Genomic DNA, 20,435 nt, shown 5'->3' with positions numbered 1-20,435 from the left:
TCTATGCACTTTTGTTAGAATGAAATTTTCTTGGAATAACAGCACTTTTTCAAGTTAGGAATTCTATGATATTTTTCTCTCTAAAACCACACATTATTTATTGCAAAGCGACTAATGATTAGATAAATCGGGTAATTTTAAGATTTGAGTCATCTCATTATTCAAATAAGTTGAATCTGATTATTGAAGTAAATAAAAAGGCCCTTCACGAAACATATTTCACATTGACAACAACAAAATAAGGTTCTCGGCTCTGAAACAAAGTCAGGATTATTTTTTTAATGATCAGTAAGCAACTTAAAATTTTACCTTTGATTACTCTCTTTCTGATTCAAGTTAATTAAATAATAAATTAATCACAGAACCAATATTTTCATTTGATTTCTCCCATCTCTAATTATTATTCTCTAAAAATTTTTAGAAATTTCAGAAACATTTCATTTTCTGGTGTTGTTTTTTAAATGACGGGTTGAATTAATTAATATCTTTTTGTTATTGTCAATAGTAAAATATTGAAAAGTATATCAAAATGAGTATAAATAATATATTTTTATAACAAAATTCAAGCTACATACAAAGTCACACCTGTTTTCAATATTGACAATAATTACGTTATCAATCAAAAATTATGAAACAAAGTGAATCATGAGCAGCATGTTATCAATAGTAAATTGGTATGAAATATTTGCTTTGTATGTGAAGAGCAATAATCATTCCATAATATTCATCGGAATGCAATTAGTTATGAATTGTTCAGAATATTGCTAGCTATATTTCAATCTTAATGCCGTCAGATCGTTGTTATTTAGGGAAAAGTTACTTAGAGGTCAAATCTTATAGAACGCCCTTCATAACGCAGTTTTTCTCTAATAATATATGGGACAATTAAAAATGTAGGAATTTAAATTTACTTGCATTTATTTTTGCACTGGTAATGATCTAAATAAAAATACCTTATTCATACATATCTTTATCCAGTACGGATATAGAATATATGTATTTTGATAATAATCTTCGTAATCATGTATTGTATTTGTTAAAAAAATTATATTGATTGCACATTTTGAAAATTAACCGTACAAAAATTGTTAATTTTTTTCGTTTATTTCAATTTTAAATTTCGATCACTTCCCATCATAGCTTGCACATGTAGATTAAGGCGATCATAAAGGTTCTAAGGAATTTTTATAACTCAATAAAATGAACGTTTGTAATCTTTCAAAATGTCCAAAGGGATATAAATATTAACTTATTACCTTTATAATATGAAACGTGAATTACAAGATTTTTCCAAGTTGTTGATCATCGAAAAGCAATATTAATTATCATCTTAAATATTGTTATCTGATATTTAAAATGTTATTTATTTTATATCATTAATTATATTGGATATGTTTATTATAGCAGATAGCAATTAGTAATGTTTTCAAGGATATGGTTTTTGTCAATCCAACAAGGGAGATCTCTCTTTTTAAATCCTGTTTTAGATGGTTGATTCTGAGTGCTCAAGAGAGCTTACCATGAAATTACAGTTTAGTAATATATGCATCAAACATCTGAAAAATGTGTATTTGATTAAAAATTAACTCTTCCATTCCCAGAAGTAATTCTATGAACAATTTTGTAAATTTTTATTTTTGATTTTTATCAAAATGAGTTGTTTTGGATGTGAAAAAGTTTAATATATATCACATTCAATACAGCAAATTGACCAGCACAATGTCATAACCGAAGTATATTCTTTGATTATCTAGAAAAATGGTGCACACAGTTTTTCACATATGAAATCATAAGAGATTCATAATTTTTTAATTAACAGTGATTTGGAAATTCAATTTTATAACTCTCAATTTATTGTAAACCCTTTATTAACCTGTAAAACAAGATTTGAAAAGAGTTATCAGTTTTTAATGTGTTTTACACACATTTAGTCTTGTTGCCAATCATAAGAATGATCCCCTTTGCAAATATTTCTCTTATTTAAATTAGAATAGAAAGACAATAATTGATATACTTTTTAATAAACCTGTTCTTATGGAAAACATATTCTAATTTTCACTTGATGTAAATGTAATGTGTGGAGCCAATATGTGTATTTTTATTTTTCTTGTGTACAGGTAACACAAGCTCTTTGCATTTTATTCTAATGAGTGTTTGAATTAATTTATGGCATTGTTATTATAATCTCAAGATATTAGTAATGTTGTTAAGATTCACAGTATGTAACAGTAAATAAATAGAATGTTTGAGCTAGCTTATATCTGTTTCCTCAAAGTACATATATATTTGTAAAAGCAAAATAATATGTTTGCATTGTATTAAATGATTTATGTAAAAAATATTTAGTTATGTAAGAAATCATATATTCAAATGTTACATACACTACACAGTTGACAGTGTACATTATAAAAGTAATAAAATAGATTAATGTGAATACCTTGTTTTATTTTCACCTCTTGACCCTTTACCTCTTACCCTTTTACCCATAACCCACTATACGCTGCTATTAGTTTTATTTTTCTATCAAAATTGTTTTTATTTAGTTTGTTTTTTTGTAAATAAAATTGTTAAAAAAATATATATAAATATTTTATGAGTTATTCTTAAATCTAATCTACATCTAAACATGATGAGATTGTGAATTGTTTCACTAATATGCAATCAAGTTATAGAAAACAATCACAAATAATCCATTCAAAGAGTTTTTGCACAAAAAATGCACAGTTGGAAACAAGATGTTGCCTACACTATGGTACAATGACAACTACTGTACTTTCGTAACATGGATACCTACGGAGAGACGTGACCTAAAACATAATCCATTCCTCTATCATAGAAGGTACTAAAGTGTGATTCTTGAATATATCTTTCAATTGTGATTCAAAAACATTAGCAAAAAAAATATTATATTTTAAAATTATCTGCAAAAAGTGGAACAAAATCAATATTGAGTGACGCTCAACATTGTAGTGTTGTTTGCCCAATAAATGACCAAATGCCAAATTTTTTTAAATCTCTGGCCCCGTTTATTCCCCTCCCTACAGATATCCATCTCATCCTGGCGAGCAGGAACCCAATTTTGTACAGACTGTTAGTTGTTTTTCTGAAATTAAATGCAATAAATTTATAGTTTATCTTTATAATTTATAGTTTATCATATTTTATAATTAAGAATTCAATTAACTTGACATTGGCAAATGCATTGTATTACGTGTGCAACGCCATTCCATATTTTAAAAAAAAAACATTATAGTGGTAAGGTCAAAAATACTACGTACCCAAACAACGCAGAAAGGCCCATCGAAAATAATATTTAACAGTGCAGACACGAAAATTGCTTATGATCTATTTCTAACACCGTATTCATACATCGAAGAAAGGAAATATACAAATGCAATGTTACACAGAATACAGAAAATCAATCTGTGGATCTGCAAGGCATAATGAAATTAATTAACAGAAGAGATAAAATACACGGTAAAGCAAACAAAGATCCTGCAAACTAAGAACTGTTCGATTATAAAACAAAGGAATATTTGTAACAACAAATGCAAGTTAAAATTTATATCAAATTATTAAATATATATAAAAGTAAAACTGACTAACCACTAAGTAAAAGCTTTGAATATTGAGAATTAAATTTTATTGCATATCAGAATCAGCCACATCCACACTTTGGGTATTTTTATATTATCGTCTATTCCTATAAAAGTACTAATTTCAAAGTATAGATACATATATATATATATATATATATATATATATATATATATATATATATATATATATATATATATATATATATATTATCTCTAAATGAACGATTATTATGAGCATTTCATACCTACAAAGCACCAAAGGGAATGAAAATTTTTGGGGAGAAATAAAAAAAATAGCATTTTCAATGATTTTTATATTTATCACAAACATTGCAGATAAGTAAAGAACAGATTCATGGAATCTAATACCATATTGGTGCACAGTATCTTATGTGAGAGGAACCTTACATGTCACACGATGCTACAGCTTATTATTTCTTTTATAACATTACACTATAGAATACAATTATTAATCTTACAATCGGCTTGTATTCTATTTAGCGAAAAAGCAAATGACTAAAGATATCCTACATTACACACCCACTGTGTGAAATAACTCTCAGCAGACTAATCCGATACAATTGAACATTTGAGGTCATATTTATATGTCATGACTTTTATTAGCGCATTATACAATTTGAACTCTTGTTTCATGTGTCAATATTTCCATAACAATAAAAAATAAAAAACAATAAACTTTATTTTACAACGCAGACAAATATCATACGACATATTTGACACGCTTCTTCTAATTCTAATTCGCACCTAATGGTGCACAGAGCACTGCACTGACACAGTGTTACTCACGACTGTTACGCGATTAATTCTGCGCTTCAGATAATAGGAAATAAAAATTGTAGTGAAAAATCACTAATATTTATTTTGATCCCCCCTGGAAATCAAACCCGTGACCTACAGAACGGTAGCATTACACTATGGAGGCGGACTTTGACATGCACACTATCACAAATCCAAATTTAGGTTTAAGGTATATGCAGGTGATACCTTATTCACAATAGGGATGTTTCTCAGATCAGACGCTCCAAAGTGCATGATGCATTGAAATAAATGAATTGTGTCGCCACCGAACAAAAATACAAACAGCCCTAAAACATACAAACCTTGACTACTCATGCTCATTTGCTTATGGTTAGTTGGAAGACATTACTTTATAGCGATAGGCTGCTAATGTACATACCCAACTTTAACAACAACAAAAAATATAGAATAAGAATTGTCGGACAGGGTATGTGGTTATTGTAGCTTCATTTATTTGGAGTTTTAAAGTCATCTTTATAATCAAATTTAAATTGAGAAAGAACTTCAAACATTGCAATAGATTACGGAAATCAATTGAGAGAGACTTTACCACATATCAACAACACTGCTGTTTACACTCAATTGCCGCTATGTTTAAACACAATAACTAAACTAAGTTAAAAAGAGAAATGTTAGCATCTAAAACTTTCAGAAATATGGATTTTATACTGATCGACAAAATGCTTTAAAAGTACATAATTCGAGTGTTATTGTTACAACTAAACTAGCATCCATCATTTCATCCGTGGACTAACCCTCGAAAAAATGGCTGTCTTCGTAAAGTAATGGAAAAAAATGATAAATTTTAATTTCATTTTTAACAATAAATCTGGTAAATCACAAGTTAATGATTTTAAGATTTATTAAACATGTTGACTTTTTCAAGAAAATATAATAAAAGTCATTTATTTATTCCAAAAGTACATACAATTTTTAATAATGGAATTCTTAAGAGAAAATTCTTGACATTTCCTAGTAGAGGGAAAGATTTTTTAAAAGTTTTTTTACATACTAAGTCTTACAAATTCCTCAAGAAAATGTAATAAAAATATATGAATGAATATTATATAAGATAATAGTAACAAAACCAAGAATCTTAAGATAACTTAGTAAAAAAGTAAAAGAATAATGATTGGATAGAGAAAAATATAAGCCGGTAAAAACTTATTGGAAGAATTCAACCGTCGATACCTTTTTTATGTTGATATTATATTAGTAGTTATATAAACGGTACCAGAATGGTGACCAAAATTACTCATTGGAAATATTATGTATATACTTGTGATTATACTCATTAATCATAGTAAAAAAATAAAACATTATTGTAAAGCTTAATACACTCTAGAGACCTACAACCATAAATAGTATTTTCCAGTAAAAATGCAATATGGAATTATGTATGTTATCATCAGTATATAAAATATAAAGAAGTCTTATAAAGAGGTATCAATTTGTTGACAATTCAGCTTGACATTGGATACAACCGTTCGGTTCTTATAATCGCATGTCTGTATTTAAAAATTATTGGTCGTAACACTGGCAGTGTGCTATACAAAATCCCTAAAGGACAAGTTTATTGCACCAACGTTATAAATTGGATCAGTCAGGAAACCAAACCTTCCGGACACTAGACTCAATGAATACCTCCCGAGAATGAGCTTTCATGAAACAAGTACAAGCAGCCTCGGAAGGTAACTGATCATAGGAGAATCTAGGGCTGGAGATAGAATTATGACTTTGGAACTTATCACAATACTGACATTGTAAGAAGTGTGGCTTTTATATAAGTAAACAGATTTGAATTATTTTGGTATCATTGGATCTCATTGAATTTTTATCGTCGATCATTTGTAAATGATAAAAATACAGTATCTGCACCCTAACAATGGAAGTATGTTATAGAACTGCAGTATCTTTATTACTTCAACGTACTGAAAGAAAAACCAGTTTTTTCCTTGATATTTATATAAAATCTTTTTGTCGTATATTTGTGTGAACACAAATTGCGTCACAATGCGTCGTATTGAAATACGACATAAATAGTTGATGGGTATTTGGTATATTGAAAGCATTAACTTTGTGGATCATAGTGATATATTATTTTGAGAAATAAAAAGTCTTTGTTTTTTGGATCCACTCACATGTGAGTGGATCAAAAAAACAAAGTCTTTTTATTTCTCAAAATAATATAGTTGATGGGTAGTTTAAAACTTTGAAATACCACATTTCATCCATTATCTAAAAACTACCACAGATTTAGATGCCACACTTACAATAACAGTATATATCAGATCCGGAGTCTTATACGGCACCGATCCCACGAAAACCATACTATGCACATTTTGTCACTTACTAGTAGATAATGATCGGATGCAGAAAATTGATGGGCAAACAATAATGGCTAGTAAGTGAGAACCACGTTTATTTGGATATCAAAAATTATCAATAAAAATACATTTTCTCGAGGATTTAAAATCCTAAATGGTCAACATATTTAATAAAATCAATTATTTTAATTAATTATTTAAGTCAATAATTTAGTAAAATAAGAAATCATACATGAAAGTTAAGATCTCATCCAGTTCATGAAAGAATGAAATATTCTTATTTAGTAATTAGTAGGGTGAAATTATTCATCACTTAAACCGCTTGACGCGGAACATAGAGATAGAACGGTTAATATACCTATTGGGTAACATCTCTTGCAACGACAGAGAAAAAGAATTTAGTAGTAAAAATACAAATTTTATTTACAAACCACGACTTTTTGCATTCAATTATACAGCAGAAAATCTTAAATATCAGAGAAAAATTTAATGCACAAAAAAAACACAATTGCTGCTTTTTGAAAATATCGTAAAACAATGAAGAGTGTGTAAAAAATGCAAAATTACAATATTTTATGTATTTTTCTTTGTTTTAAAAAAAATACATTTTCAATCAGTCATTTTAATTAATTTTTTAAATTAGTAAAATGACAATTCTAATGTACGATCTTTTTTTTTTTAATAAAAAGAGAAAGTGTGTTTTTATTACTTACACAAATATTTCAATTTCATACTATTTCTGTGAGCCTAAGCGGCTCATTATTAGAAATAGGTATCAAATTGTGGTAGAGTGGGTTCGAACCGAGAAACTCTTGACTTAAGAGTCCGCGACACTAACCAAGGGACCACAACCCGACACGATCTCAAGCAGGCCTCTTCTAACCAGGAAGACCCCGGGCCAATCGAAATAAATAAATAGATTGGAGGGCTGCAGAAATAAATACATCCATCTGACAAACAGCAAAATGCAAAACTTGTTGCCATATGAATAAATATTTCATTCTAATATATTTGGAGTGCCATTAAATAAAATTATGTTCTTGAAATAAATCTGGTAACAGGAAAATTTTCTTATTTTCAGTAGATCAAAAACAGGTCGAGGGCCGCACAAATATATACCCCGGCCCGTGCTTTGAATAGCCTTGATCTAAAGAAAAACAATATTTTATTACACACTCCTGTAAACTCATTAAACCTGAGACCATTATTGTTCTACCATCATGATGAATTTTTTAGATATCACAAAAACAGTTTCTTTGTGACATGTTTCATGTTTTATAGTTGACTTCAGGAAAAATAATGTTTTTTTTTTCATTCATGCAAAACTAACAAAAACATTGTGGAGGTTTGTCTCGGCTCATAAAACAAAATGTGTAATGTACAGTTTTCGCACTTCCAGATTGCAGATGAATCATTTATATTAAGTTCAAATTTTAAGAGAGTTGAATTTAATTGCTGTGCACAGAGAGATGGTATCATAGGAACCGTTACTTTTGCCTGACTGATGTCCACAATTAGGCAGTTCCAAACTCCAACTTGTAATGTTATCCATGTGGAATTTTATACACATTCTTGAGAGAATTTCAAAATTAGAAAGGTAGTAAAATTATTGCAGCATTCTTACGTAAAAGTTAATACAAGAAGTCAGTAATATTTCTTATTGCGCTCTTAATATGAGAGTTTCGTGTTATACTTTACATCGGTAGGAATATATTGATATTTTAAACTAAACAGCCTTTTACCCACCACTATCTAGATCTATACAACTCAACGGTGATCCGTGTAAACTCCCGAACCTTCGACACAACACCAAAACATCCATAACGCCAATAAATTTTACATCTCATTTTTACAATACACAAAGATATTTTGCAGTAACTTAAGATTAAATTTTCACTTCTTGGTTTTGGAATACAGCCCCGACTTTGGCGGGGCCCATCGCAGGGCCGACGGGTCTACGCAAAGCCGAGGTTTCTTGAAATGGGGGCTCGTTCGATGCTCCGCCACCAGCTTGGGAGTCACGCAGATGACGTGTTGTCCCTTCCAATAGCGCATCATATTCATGGACTGCAAGGTGGAAATTATATCCGTTTGTGAAATACCAGTCATCTGACTCAAGTCCTTGATGCTCAGAATACCTCGGCTGACGCTCAAGACGTCTAGAAGTATCCAAGACCAGTACGAACGATAGCTTAATTTCCCGAGATCGGAAAGAGGTTTTTCGGGACTGCCGACGACTTGCTCCAACCGAGATAATTCGTAACTGAACGCAATTAAAAATTTGCCATATCCCTGTCTCTGGTATGGAGGCAGAGTCAGAATACAGGCGACATTGTTGCCCTCTGGAGATTCTTTTTCTTTCGAGAAGTAACCGACAACGTGCGCTCCGCATTTGTCGACCTCGCACAAAATATAAAACAAAAACGGTTCCACGTCGAAATATAAAGTCTTGTGGTCCAAAAACAGCTTGGCGAGTAGACACAAGTTCTGGCAATACACTTTGTGATCTTTACCATTTACTTCGAAGACAGCGAGGGTTCCTTTTCTGTAGATCTCGTTTCCTACTGGCTGGCGATGCTGACACTCGACGAGGTGGTGCTGGTATGTCTTTTCGAGTCGCATGTACTTCAAACAATACTCGCAAATCCACAGTTTCGGCTTCTTTCCGTACTCGTCGGGGTACGGACTGAAGTACCAGGTGTCTATTTCGTATTTTCCGATCTGAATCTTATCGATATATTTGACTTTTGTGATGGCTTCGTGTTCTTTCTCTAGAGCCGCTGTGGTAGGATCCATTTCGTCGTACGTTTTTTGTATGTGGTTGATTTCGTCGTGTTTACGTTTTTGGTTACGGGTGATCTTGCGGCCCGACTTGTCCGTGATGAGCGAGTCGGTGGATATCTTACTGCTGGACTTCCATCCTCGCTCGCTCATGTCGAACCTGTCCGACATTATCCTGTCTCTCGATACCCATTCGTCCAGCCTCCTGTCAAATCCTTCGTAGTGCACATAGTACTCGTAATAAGACTCATTGTTGTTGTATCTTGTTTGTATAATTTCTGCCGGTTGCCATGAATCATCGGTACGACGGACGAGATAATGCTCGCCAATATCGAGAGATTGTTCTTCGAGGGACTCCGAATCTTCGTTATCGGCGCTTCTACAATCCGGGTTTGGCAGCTCGCCGCCTACTAGAGCCGGCTTTTCCATTTCTTTGTCGCCTTTTGCCATCGTACTTCGTCGAAATTACGATGCACAGCTCGACATAAGCGTAAACTTTGCATATAATATAACGAAAGCGTCACTCCACGCCCGTCCGCGCCTAAAAAATCGCAAACAACGCAGATACCGACATACTACGCGTCCGAAATGAGAAATAATGGTGCAATACTCTGGTGTTGCCATCGCATAACACGTGCTAAGTGGAAAAATAAAACAACACTGAACTGAATTTTGAATTTATACATTCCGAATTCAGAATAAGATATTTTCCCTCGAGGCTTGTATCGGATTTAACATATTCTACAATGTAAAAGGATTATCTTTCTCGTTAAATATAATTAAAACAATATTTTCATATCGATTTGCTGATTTTGCTCATTAAAAAACACGTTTTTTGTTTGTAAATACTACGCAATTCCAAATTCATGAATCCGAGGAGTTTCATTTGATTTATCAGGAATAGATTCAAAATAGATAATATGGGGTTTGTAAAGTTCTTAAATGCTATACAATCTTAAACACATTTATGAATATTGGTGTCTTATTGTAAATTAAAAACACCAAATAATTATTTTTAGATTTAAATTGACCATTATTTTTTCAACAAATAATGAGAAGAAAGTTATTGAGTTTCAAAGCGGTTTTTTTTCATACGCTTTGTCGTAATGTTCTAAGTATTCTTCGGAAAATATTTTTTTCTTCTTTTATCTTATCTCTTAGCTAAGAAAGGGTAGGTACAACTATAATATTAGTATAGTAGCAACATTAGCCGCCGGGTCCATAGCGAACACAGCGCCATCTATCCCGATTTCAGTGTTTTCTAGTGTCATGTCGAGCTGTCGCGGGTGGTCGAGGTCCGAGATGTATATTAGTGAAAAGTTATAAGTGCTGTTTCAAGATTTATCTAGACGTATTTACAGTTTAATCTCGCCATTGTGCAAAATAACGTCTACTTATTCTATCAACATACTTTGACCGTGCCGGTTATATATTTCAAGCAATTTTTCATGTTAAGTTGTCCGATCACTTAAAACGCCCATTCCTCTAGGAAAGAAGTATTGTGATTTTCGAGAAGATAGTGTGTCAAAATGCAGGCGATCAAGTGTGTGGTCGTGGGCGATGGGTATGTATTTTATTAAATTATTCCGCAAATCCTGATTTGACACTATTGTTTCCATGGTTTAACTTCGGGCGATCACTGACGTCATTTTTATAAAGTTCGTGACGTTGCCTTATCATTATACTTGTTACGTTAAGATTGTAGGCGACAGAAATACATAATCAGTGTATTCTATTAAAATATAAGCATTAACTTCTTTACCTCAGTAATAGAAGTTGTTCGAGTACTTTTTTCATATCCTAATTTTTAATAGCTGGTAAAAACCTGACTTTTTGCCACCTGTTTTATCATTCTAGCATGCTGGTCTGTACGTTTTACTTATACTTTTGATTTTGTTGCAATAAAATTTTATCTGGATTAGGGTCTTTCTTTTTTATTGTTTTATAGGAAATGCATGATCGAGGTGATATTATAGCGGGAGATTTGACAGTCAAAATTGATTTGACGTAAAAAATGCCGTGAATATGTACCGACTTCATTTTTTGTTATGGTTTGAAGGGATGTGTCATGGAAAATGAAATCAATTCGATCTAATTAATAGTAATGAAGTGATTCGCTTTTGATGACGAATAAGTTTAGTATTTCATTATAATGTGTGTGTACGTTATAAGTACATATAAATAAATACATATAGTTTTAGTTTTATATTGTGTGGGATGTGGTAACGTTCAAACCGCGCCATTTCTGACGTACGAGACATGACTTTATGAAGAATGTAAACCACCTTATTCCGATAAAAGATTTTGTTCAATGTATTTTTCAGTAGAAATGATTTTCTAATTTGTTCAATATAATTTTAATCGAAGATATTCCCTTACCCATAACTAGTAACATTGTATACAAATTATTAGTACATAAATACACAAAAATTGCACTTAAAAAAACATCTTTGACCTTCATTTAGTTGCCTTAGTCGGCAAGACCATTCCAGTTTAATCCTTCGCTCAGTGCCAAGACTCTCGATCAATCGAAATGAATCAGAATATTTCCGAAAGATAGACCAGGAAATCATAAAATTTGTTCTTGCTGCCCTACAGTTTTCCGTATTATTCAGATTTTAATATTATCAGGTCATTTTGACAGGATATCCGTATTCAGAACGGAACGTGTAATGCAAGCGTCCAGAATTCAATCCTGACCGGATCTTGATTCAAAAAGCCATTTGTTTTTCGTGTCATTCTGTATTGATAATACGCCTCCAGAGTATCTGAAAAAGCTGTGCATTCCAGACAAATTAACTGTGACGTCTAACGCTTCGATCAGCTACAACTGCCACGGGTAAAGTGATCTTACCAGCTCACAACTAGCGGGCTAAATTTTTAAGAGTGCCTGTGCTGTTGCAGGCCCGAAGGCATGGAATGCTCTTCCACCAGCAGATAGAAATGGTGATAGTTAGATGATCTTTAGAAAAAACAAATTAAAAACGTATATCTTTTCCGAATCATTAAAATAATTTTCTTTTCCCTACAAAATTGTATCACAGCGTAGCGCCTTTGAAGGGAATATCACGGAAATGGCCCTATCTAGATTATCTAAAATTATTTTTTTATTAACTTTGGTTTTATCAAGAATCACGTTTTATAATTACTAATTATCGTTCAGCAGGGCAATTAAGAGGCAATGGCTAGGAACAACTCGTATCTTCAAATCGTCCTGACTACAAAAAATGTCCGAAAACAGTACACGCATAAATGACGAATATTTTTTCCCTCGTTTCTAAGTCGTAATCCGTAATAATAAATTCTCCAGCGGAAGCAATTCTCCGTGTGACTGCAGTAATATGTTTCCCATCGTTCAACATGTGTTTTGGTGCGTTTTTATGTCGGATTTTATGCCGACTGTTCAGAACTCGGCCGTATGTACCGGGAGTTCATAACCCCCAACTTCGTTCGAATAATATTATTTTACGAGTTCACACGGATTTGGTGAACCCGCAATGAACCGAATTTAGACGACTTTGTTTAGCGGTGGAAAATTGCGAACAAACAAAAAAACAATACTTGTTGACATCTTAGAATTGCTGACGCCGACGGGGAAGAAAAAGAAATGAAATTTATTTAGCGAAATCGTAATGATGGAAGTGAATTGTCTTCTTCTTCTTCTTCTTTTTCTAGATCCTAAGGATCTGTTTGTGCCTCCGCTTGTAGCTCTTGGGATGTTGACTCCCAGCTGTCTTTCCACCTTTTTGGCTGTCTGGTGGTCTGCGTCCTTCAGGGATTTGTAATTTGAATTTGAATTTGTATAAATTATTGTAAAATTAAATATCATTACGATACTTAATGTCCGCCTCCATAGCGTAATGGTAAGCACGCTCGGCTACCGTTCTGGAGGTCCCGGGTTCGATTCCCAGGGGGGTCAAATAAATATAAATGATTTTTTCACTCTAATATTTATTCAATACTACCCTGGACTGGTACCTGAAGCGGAGGGCTGATCATCTTTTCTTCATGTATTAACGATCAAGATAACACTGCGTTTATATGATGCAGTACCCTATGCACAATCGGGTGCGGATAACGGTTTGAAATGAAATGATACTTTATTCCGTTTTGTTTTGTTGACCGATTTTATCGCTTTCACGACATCGTCAGATTGCTGTAATTTTCAATGGACATGGCAACGTATTCAAAGTATTTTCAGACAAATTACTTTTCCTTTAAACTCTTTATTTTCGAATACCATATGTTTATAAAAAAAAATATTTGAAATTCTGATAACCTGTGGGTTTATTGTTTGGGTAATATGCGTCATTGAATAGTGTTATTGTCGCCCAAAAATAAATAATAAAAATAATACTTACAGTTCCGAGGAACTCCCATATAGAAAATATTCAACAAATTACAACTTATGTCAGTAAAACAACTATGTATATGCTAAGACAATCCTTGCATATGCGTTTAAAAATTACTCTCACAAACACAAGAAAGCACTTCCCAGCAAGGTACATAAATCATAATTAACATACTTTATGGATACGTACATAGAACCACAAAACACAGAAACACATCAAACAAAACCTAACACATACGTCTTTTGGTATTTTTTTTATTATTATTATTCAATTATATTGTACAACCTGCTCCCAGTATCCATAAGTAATTAAATAACGAAATTAAATACATATGAGCTATTCATAAATGAATAATGGAGGTGGGTAGATTTGAAATAGATCGCATCATTCGGCCATGTCTTATTTGATTGCATGACATAAACAATTTTTTATTCATATAATTTTATAAATACATATTAAAATATACCCTGGCATGGGAAAACCCCATGAGGGCACATTATTGTAAGTTGTAATTTTGTGTATGCTGAAAAATAAATAAAGAAATTTCAGTTACGTACCAATTACTTTTTTAGACCTATCATTTTTACTTTCAAAATTATTAATTATAAATAACGAGAAAAATCGTTGTTTGATCCTTGAGGGCTTTCATTTATTTAAGTCAATATAAGTCGATAGGTCTGATATATTTCTGCTATTTTTTATTAATATATTCGCGTAATATCTCAATCTATCATAATTTAACTTTCGTCCTTTTAATGTGAAAAAAAGTTTTAGTGTGTCCGCGAAAGAAACTGAAAAACGGAAAAAAGAACGGTTCCAAAAATAGAAGAAAAACAAATAGCTCTAGAATTTGGCCCACTACTGTGCTTTGTTGTCTATTTTTTTTATTTTCTCTTTTTTACAAAAAAAATCCTTTGTACCGATTGTTTTATTTTTTTTAATTATCATTTAATCGCATCCCTAAAACGTACCTCTGTGACGCCTCCCATTGTTGTACAGTACATGGTCGTTATAATACGTCTCGCCATAATCCATAAATTTCGCTCGAATCTCTTATTTCACATTCCTTTCATACCGCTTGCGGAAAATTTCATTTATACAATTATTTCCTTGCGTAGTCGTTGTGCGCTGTAATAATCGGTGTCCCCTTTCACGTAAATGCTCAGAAAACAAAGAAAAACTACAATTTATTCAACGTAAATTATATTCTTCAAGTAATTCATCTTGTTTAAAAAAAATGTAAGTATGTAATAAGAATACAGATATTTCTTTGTTTTAAGTCTGAAAATGATTTTAAAAATAATAGTGAAAATATTAAAATACAATGCAGGGTCATGCCAATAATAATTGATCGGTTTTTCTCGCATTAATTTTAAGGATTCTGTCTCCTTTCTTATATTAAATATTATTTACTTTGTTTATATTTTAATGTTAATAATTTTAATGAAATGAAGGATTGATAATTTAATTTATTTAGTTCATGAATGGTAACCGTAAGTATCATTACCCATAAGTATTTATTTTAAAGTAGTTGGTTATGACATTTACATTTAAATATGTTGTCCAAAAATATATATTTTTACAATTAGAAGGCTATGCGGTGGACTTTCTTCAACGGTTGATTTTCTTTTGTGCTTCAATTATTATTTTCCTTTAAAACAAGCGACCGGAGTTTACAGATTTCAATGAGAATTTTGAAAAAAAAAATTGATCAGAGATTCTTTCCGGCGGCCTTTTAGCACGTGACTCCATCTCCCGACCACGTGACCCGATTATTCCCGCCTTATTATATTCGCCACAGACGCAGACAGACGGACGAGCAGACGCCCACGGCCATGGCTGAATGGAGATTGAATTATTTTTATTAATATTTAACCTCGAAACTGCGAAATCGTAGCTAGAATTAACAAACCATTTCCCCTTGTCCAGATCATAATATTTTCTAACCCGTGAGATCAATGATTGTCAGTAGGAAGAGCTAAGGTTTCGTAAAGTAAGCGAGCGGTCCCCTGGATAGCATTAAAGCTATGGCGTCACGGATTTGGAGCTGTATCCATAGTTAAAACCATCATAGATATCCTGCTTATTTATTGACGTATTATAGAAATAAAAACCGTGCGAATATTATTATATTATTTATTTAAAAAATTGCTTAAAAATAACTTAAACTACCAACCGTTAACCAGGCATCCAACAGTCGAATATAAATTATCGTCACATAATCGCTGAATTTTTCATAGTGATTAGCCGAAACCGAAAAAACGATTCGCTGAAGGAATTGAAGGCGATAACTTCGGCGACCTATGAGTAGTGTATGGAGGATTGGATTAAACGTTGGCATAGCTGTATTGCACTCGATGGAGCCTACCTCGAAGGGGACAAAATAAATTTTGATGAATAAATGACAATTTATGCGTTTTTTTTAAACAAGTTCTGGGTACTTTTTGTACTAAATGAATGTTATTTATAGTAATCTTTGCGAAATGCGTCTTTTTTACGGTTCCGAATATCAGGCCTATAGTTCGAGTAATTAAAGGATATGGATTAATTTGTATCCCCTGGCTTTTTATTTACGTTCGATGATCGTAACGTGTTATTTAAACCTGATAAAAAGTTTCTAACTAAATAAAATGCGTATCCTTATCTCGGAGTTAGTTGACCCTATGGCACCGAGTTGTATTCATAGTGACTCACTCGACTCTCGCTGGGTGGGTTAACTGAATGCGTACAGATTTATCGTGGTCATGACTCGTGACTCAATATTTTTAAAATTGATATAAACATCCGATATCACCTTCCTTGTAACATAATTTACTGTGATTCACGGATTACTGGCTTGTCGGATTGGGTCGACGCGGTCCAAATCAATCAATCAATTCCTGCTCACTATCCCAACCGGTACGGTGGTATCAAACATGGTTAGTATAAAGTGTTATAGTCCAAACCATTGGGGGAATGAACCTAATGGCAATAAGCTTCTGCTCTCTGATAGTCTGTTGATATCAGTCACCACTCCGGCTTCTCTTGATAAGTTTTTTTTGTGATCTCACCATATAAGCATTGTACATTATAATAAGGTGAAAAAGAATGCAAGTTCCACTTTCAAGAAAATATGCTCATTGCTGAAAACATTTTTTTCTTTATACCCATATATTTTTTTAATCAAAACGTTCGAATTCTCTGATCCTTTTCCGCGCGATGTTCCTGCTCCACATTTTACTCTCTAAAAATAATAATGAATTGTAAATAATTATATTTCTCTATCTTCACGATATAAATACGTGGTCTACCACAATATTATCAGTATAGCATTTAAAACGCATCCTAACATTGACGTCTAGAAATAAATATGACTTAAATATACAATTATAAACTTTAATTCGTATGTGCAAATCAGAATTACGTTTTTTTCTTTTTTGGATTCGTTTTTTTAGTATTTGCAGGACCAGCATTTTATCGATATTTTTACAAATGTATCTAAAATATTTGAATGAAACGAGTGGTCGCTCATTCCCATGTTGTGAAGTCTTTGATATACTCCATTTCATTATTTTGTATTGTATAGTGGAAACATAGTCACCTAGGAAAGAAGAAAAGCATATGCTGGATGTGTTTGAGATGAGATACCGGAGACTGATGCTACGTATTCCTTGGACCGCAAGACGCGAAAACCTTTCCATCCTATCAGAAACTAATGGTGATCGAAAGTCTCCACTCCCTGTAGAAAAAGGAATCTATCCTACTTAGACATTTTACCAAAAGTAGCGGGCAGCGGGGACATTTGAGGGTAAGCGAGCAACAGGGCAGTTTCCCATAAGACAAACCGATGAGATAAAGGGATAAATGATGAAATTAAAAAGTATTAAAAAACAATATAAAAATATATTTATTTTATCGGACACTGGATTATTCACCCCACGGATGAGATGTCAGTTGTTTTAGTGTCTAAACTTTATATGAAACTTCTTAATGGAAGTCTAAGCATCCCAGGGCTTACGACCTGGCAAGTGATCGCTTAAGCCAGCCAAATGCCAGGATCACTTGCCCGCTCGCAAGCCCTGGGATGTTCTGACTTCTATAAGTGTACATACATGTTTCATATGAAGTTGAGACACTTTTGAAAATTGACATCTGATCCGTGGGGTGTATAATCAAGTGTCCGATGTAATAAATAATATTAATATTGGTTTTGAATACTTTTTTGGATGCTCAGGACTTCCATGTTAAGTTGAGACACTTAAAAAAAAGTATTCAAAGAGTTATGAATAATAAACCGGAGTAAAAATATATTTACCAGTTCAGTTATTGAATTAAGCAATATTTACCGATAAAGCGGTTAATTGAAACCTGTAATCTTTTAGGTGCGATCTCCCGCTAGTTACTTCTAAAACTATGTGTATATTTGATCGATTATTTCGGCAAATAGACTTCCGGCGCTGAGAGTTTTTATTATATTGGTCGAGCTTGCCAAATGAGAGTAAACGGGAATAGACCTTTCATAATATTCACGGCCGTTTTAAATAGATTGCGTTGGACAGGGAACTAACTCACTTCCGACCTGACGTAATACGTTTATCTAGACGGCGCGTATTTTGGACGACACTCAAATTGGAAAACTTTCGTGACTCGCGGGCAGAAAAGCTGCTATAATATTTATTGTAGTATGCTTTACTTTTGGCATTTTAGCACCCTTAATATGCGAGAAGGATTTATAGCTAGAATAATATTCATTTTAGAATAGTCACGTACTATACATACAATATTTTTGTCTACAACATTTTGAGTGTGTCCAAATACTTGTTCACAAAATCTGGATTATCTCCAATTACAGGAGTTAATTTCATATTATTTTTTGACATCTCATTAAAGATGAAGAAGAATATGGAAGTCTGGGCATCTACGGGGCTGACGACCGTCATAGGCTGGTTTAAGTGATCACTTTACACACGTGTAACATTCACCAATTCTACCCATTAATGACAGCCACACTACTTAAATTCTTGGAAGTTCTATATATATGAACCAATTTTGAAACATTATTCTTGAATCACTAGAACTTCACTAGTGACATTCCAAGAATATCACTAGTGATAGATTTATTTAGAAATCGGTATTCATGTAGAGTAGTGTTTTTTTTGTCCGCCTCCGTAGTGTAATGGTCAGCACGCTCGGTTACCGTTCTGGAGGTCCCGGGTTCGATTCCCAGGGGGGTTCAAATGAATATATGTGATTTTTTCACTCTAATATTTATTCCATATCACCCTGGACTGGTACCTGCAGCGGAGGGCTGATCACCTTTCCTTCATGTGTTAACGATCAAGATAACTGCGTTTATATGATGCAGTGCCCTATCCACCATTGGGGTGCGGATAAGGGTTTAAGTGAGAGTGAGTGAGTGTTTTTTAAAGTGGTATTTATTACACAAGTGAACTACGATTGATAAGGAGAGTGATAAAGGTAGCTCACCCTAAAGCTTATTGCACCCACCCAAGTTTTGCCTCCCGGTATAATTTTCCATTATCTGGGGCTCTACCGCCCGCTAGGTCCCACCAAAACCCCCCTCCCGGTGAACAGTAACGCCCATTTTGGAATTACTGCGGTGTATAGCAGGGAAATACGATAAAGCGAATGTTTTTGTCTAGAATTTTCACTCATGAATTACATGAAATTATAGTATGTAATTTAAAAAATTTGCATGTCGTCAAAATATCCACGTTTCGTATAATTTATTTTAATTGAAATATTTTTTCATAACAACAAAAAGCATTTATGAAATGTTGTATAAAATATCTACCTACACTTTAAAATTTACTAAAATTGTCTCATAAAAAATATTATGATATTAACAAATATGTTAAAATATTATCCAAATATAAACAAAATATCACACAAAACAATTTCCTTGTAACTGTAGAATAGTAAGTTTCATACATTAGTGAGATTTTATTTAGCAACTTAGAAATCAATTCAAATTTCGCAACAACGAAATACTAGTTAGAACAGTTCATTAGTAAGGCGAAGATATTAATTATTCCATTAATCAATTTATGTCAGCGATATATTTTTAAAAATCTATTAAAACTAGATTTCTTCTTTTTCATCCGCCACCATTAAAAATGTTTTTCCGTATAATAAAATATGGTTCTAATACATCTAATTATAGTTTATGATAATTTAAATATCTATGAAAATTATTCGTTGCCTTTTCCCTTCAACTTTCAGTTGCTAAAACAGTTTTTATTCGTTTTTATGATTCTGCATTTGAACTATGTTGTTTTGATTAAGGGGATACATAATTACACCTATGAATATGATCTAATCCATGGGTCGGCAACCTGCGGCCCGCGAGACATCTTGGTGCGGCCCGCGAGATTCTCGCCGCAACGCACATGACGGACACAATCGAGTGAAAGGAAGCGAGAAAGGGAGCGAAGGGAATCTCATTGATTTTATTAAATACAATAAATGTCGTTAAAATATACACTTTTTATTTTTAAAACTAAAATATTTGTACATAATTATTGTATGTATACCTACTGCAAGTGCGGCCCGCACTG

General features: G+C 32.8%; 2 protein-coding genes across 2 annotated transcripts in view; one reads left to right on the top strand and one right to left on the bottom strand.

The window, feature by feature from the left end:
* Window positions 1-3,895: 3,895 nt before the first annotated feature.
* LOC148304889 (histone acetyltransferase KAT8-like) lies at window positions 3,896-10,086 on the bottom strand. Its single transcript, XM_088267545.1, has one exon. The coding sequence runs from the start codon at window positions 9,974-9,976 to the stop codon at window positions 8,639-8,641; it is 1,338 nt and encodes a 445-aa protein (XP_088123671.1). The 5' UTR covers window positions 9,977-10,086; the 3' UTR covers window positions 3,896-8,638.
* A 698-nt stretch (window positions 10,087-10,784) lies between these two features.
* Window positions 10,785-20,435, top strand: part of Rac1 (ras-related protein Rac1) — a 54,310-nt gene continuing 44,659 nt past the window's right edge. Inside the window, exon 1 of the mRNA XM_088267580.1 lies at window positions 10,785-11,090. Within this exon, the coding sequence (XP_088123706.1) occupies window positions 11,056-11,090 (35 nt within the window). The 5' untranslated portion in view covers window positions 10,785-11,055. The remainder of the gene's footprint in view (window positions 11,091-20,435) is intronic.

The sequence above is a fragment of the Brachycentrus maculatus genome, unplaced genomic scaffold (genome assembly GCF_059751285.1).
Source record: "Brachycentrus maculatus isolate JH-2025_06_01 unplaced genomic scaffold, ASM5975128v1 h1tg000299l, whole genome shotgun sequence".
Classification (NCBI taxonomy): Eukaryota; Metazoa; Arthropoda; class Insecta; order Trichoptera; family Brachycentridae; genus Brachycentrus; species Brachycentrus maculatus.
The sequence above is the reverse complement of the archived record's forward strand: the minus strand, read 5'-3'. Positions and strand labels throughout refer to the sequence as shown.

What these genes read in the sequence shown, in the direction of transcription:
- LOC148304889 (XM_088267545.1), bottom strand. Translation starts at nt 9,976, where the DNA reads ATGGCAAAAGGCGACAAAGAAATGGAAAAGCCGGCTCTAGTAGGCGGC.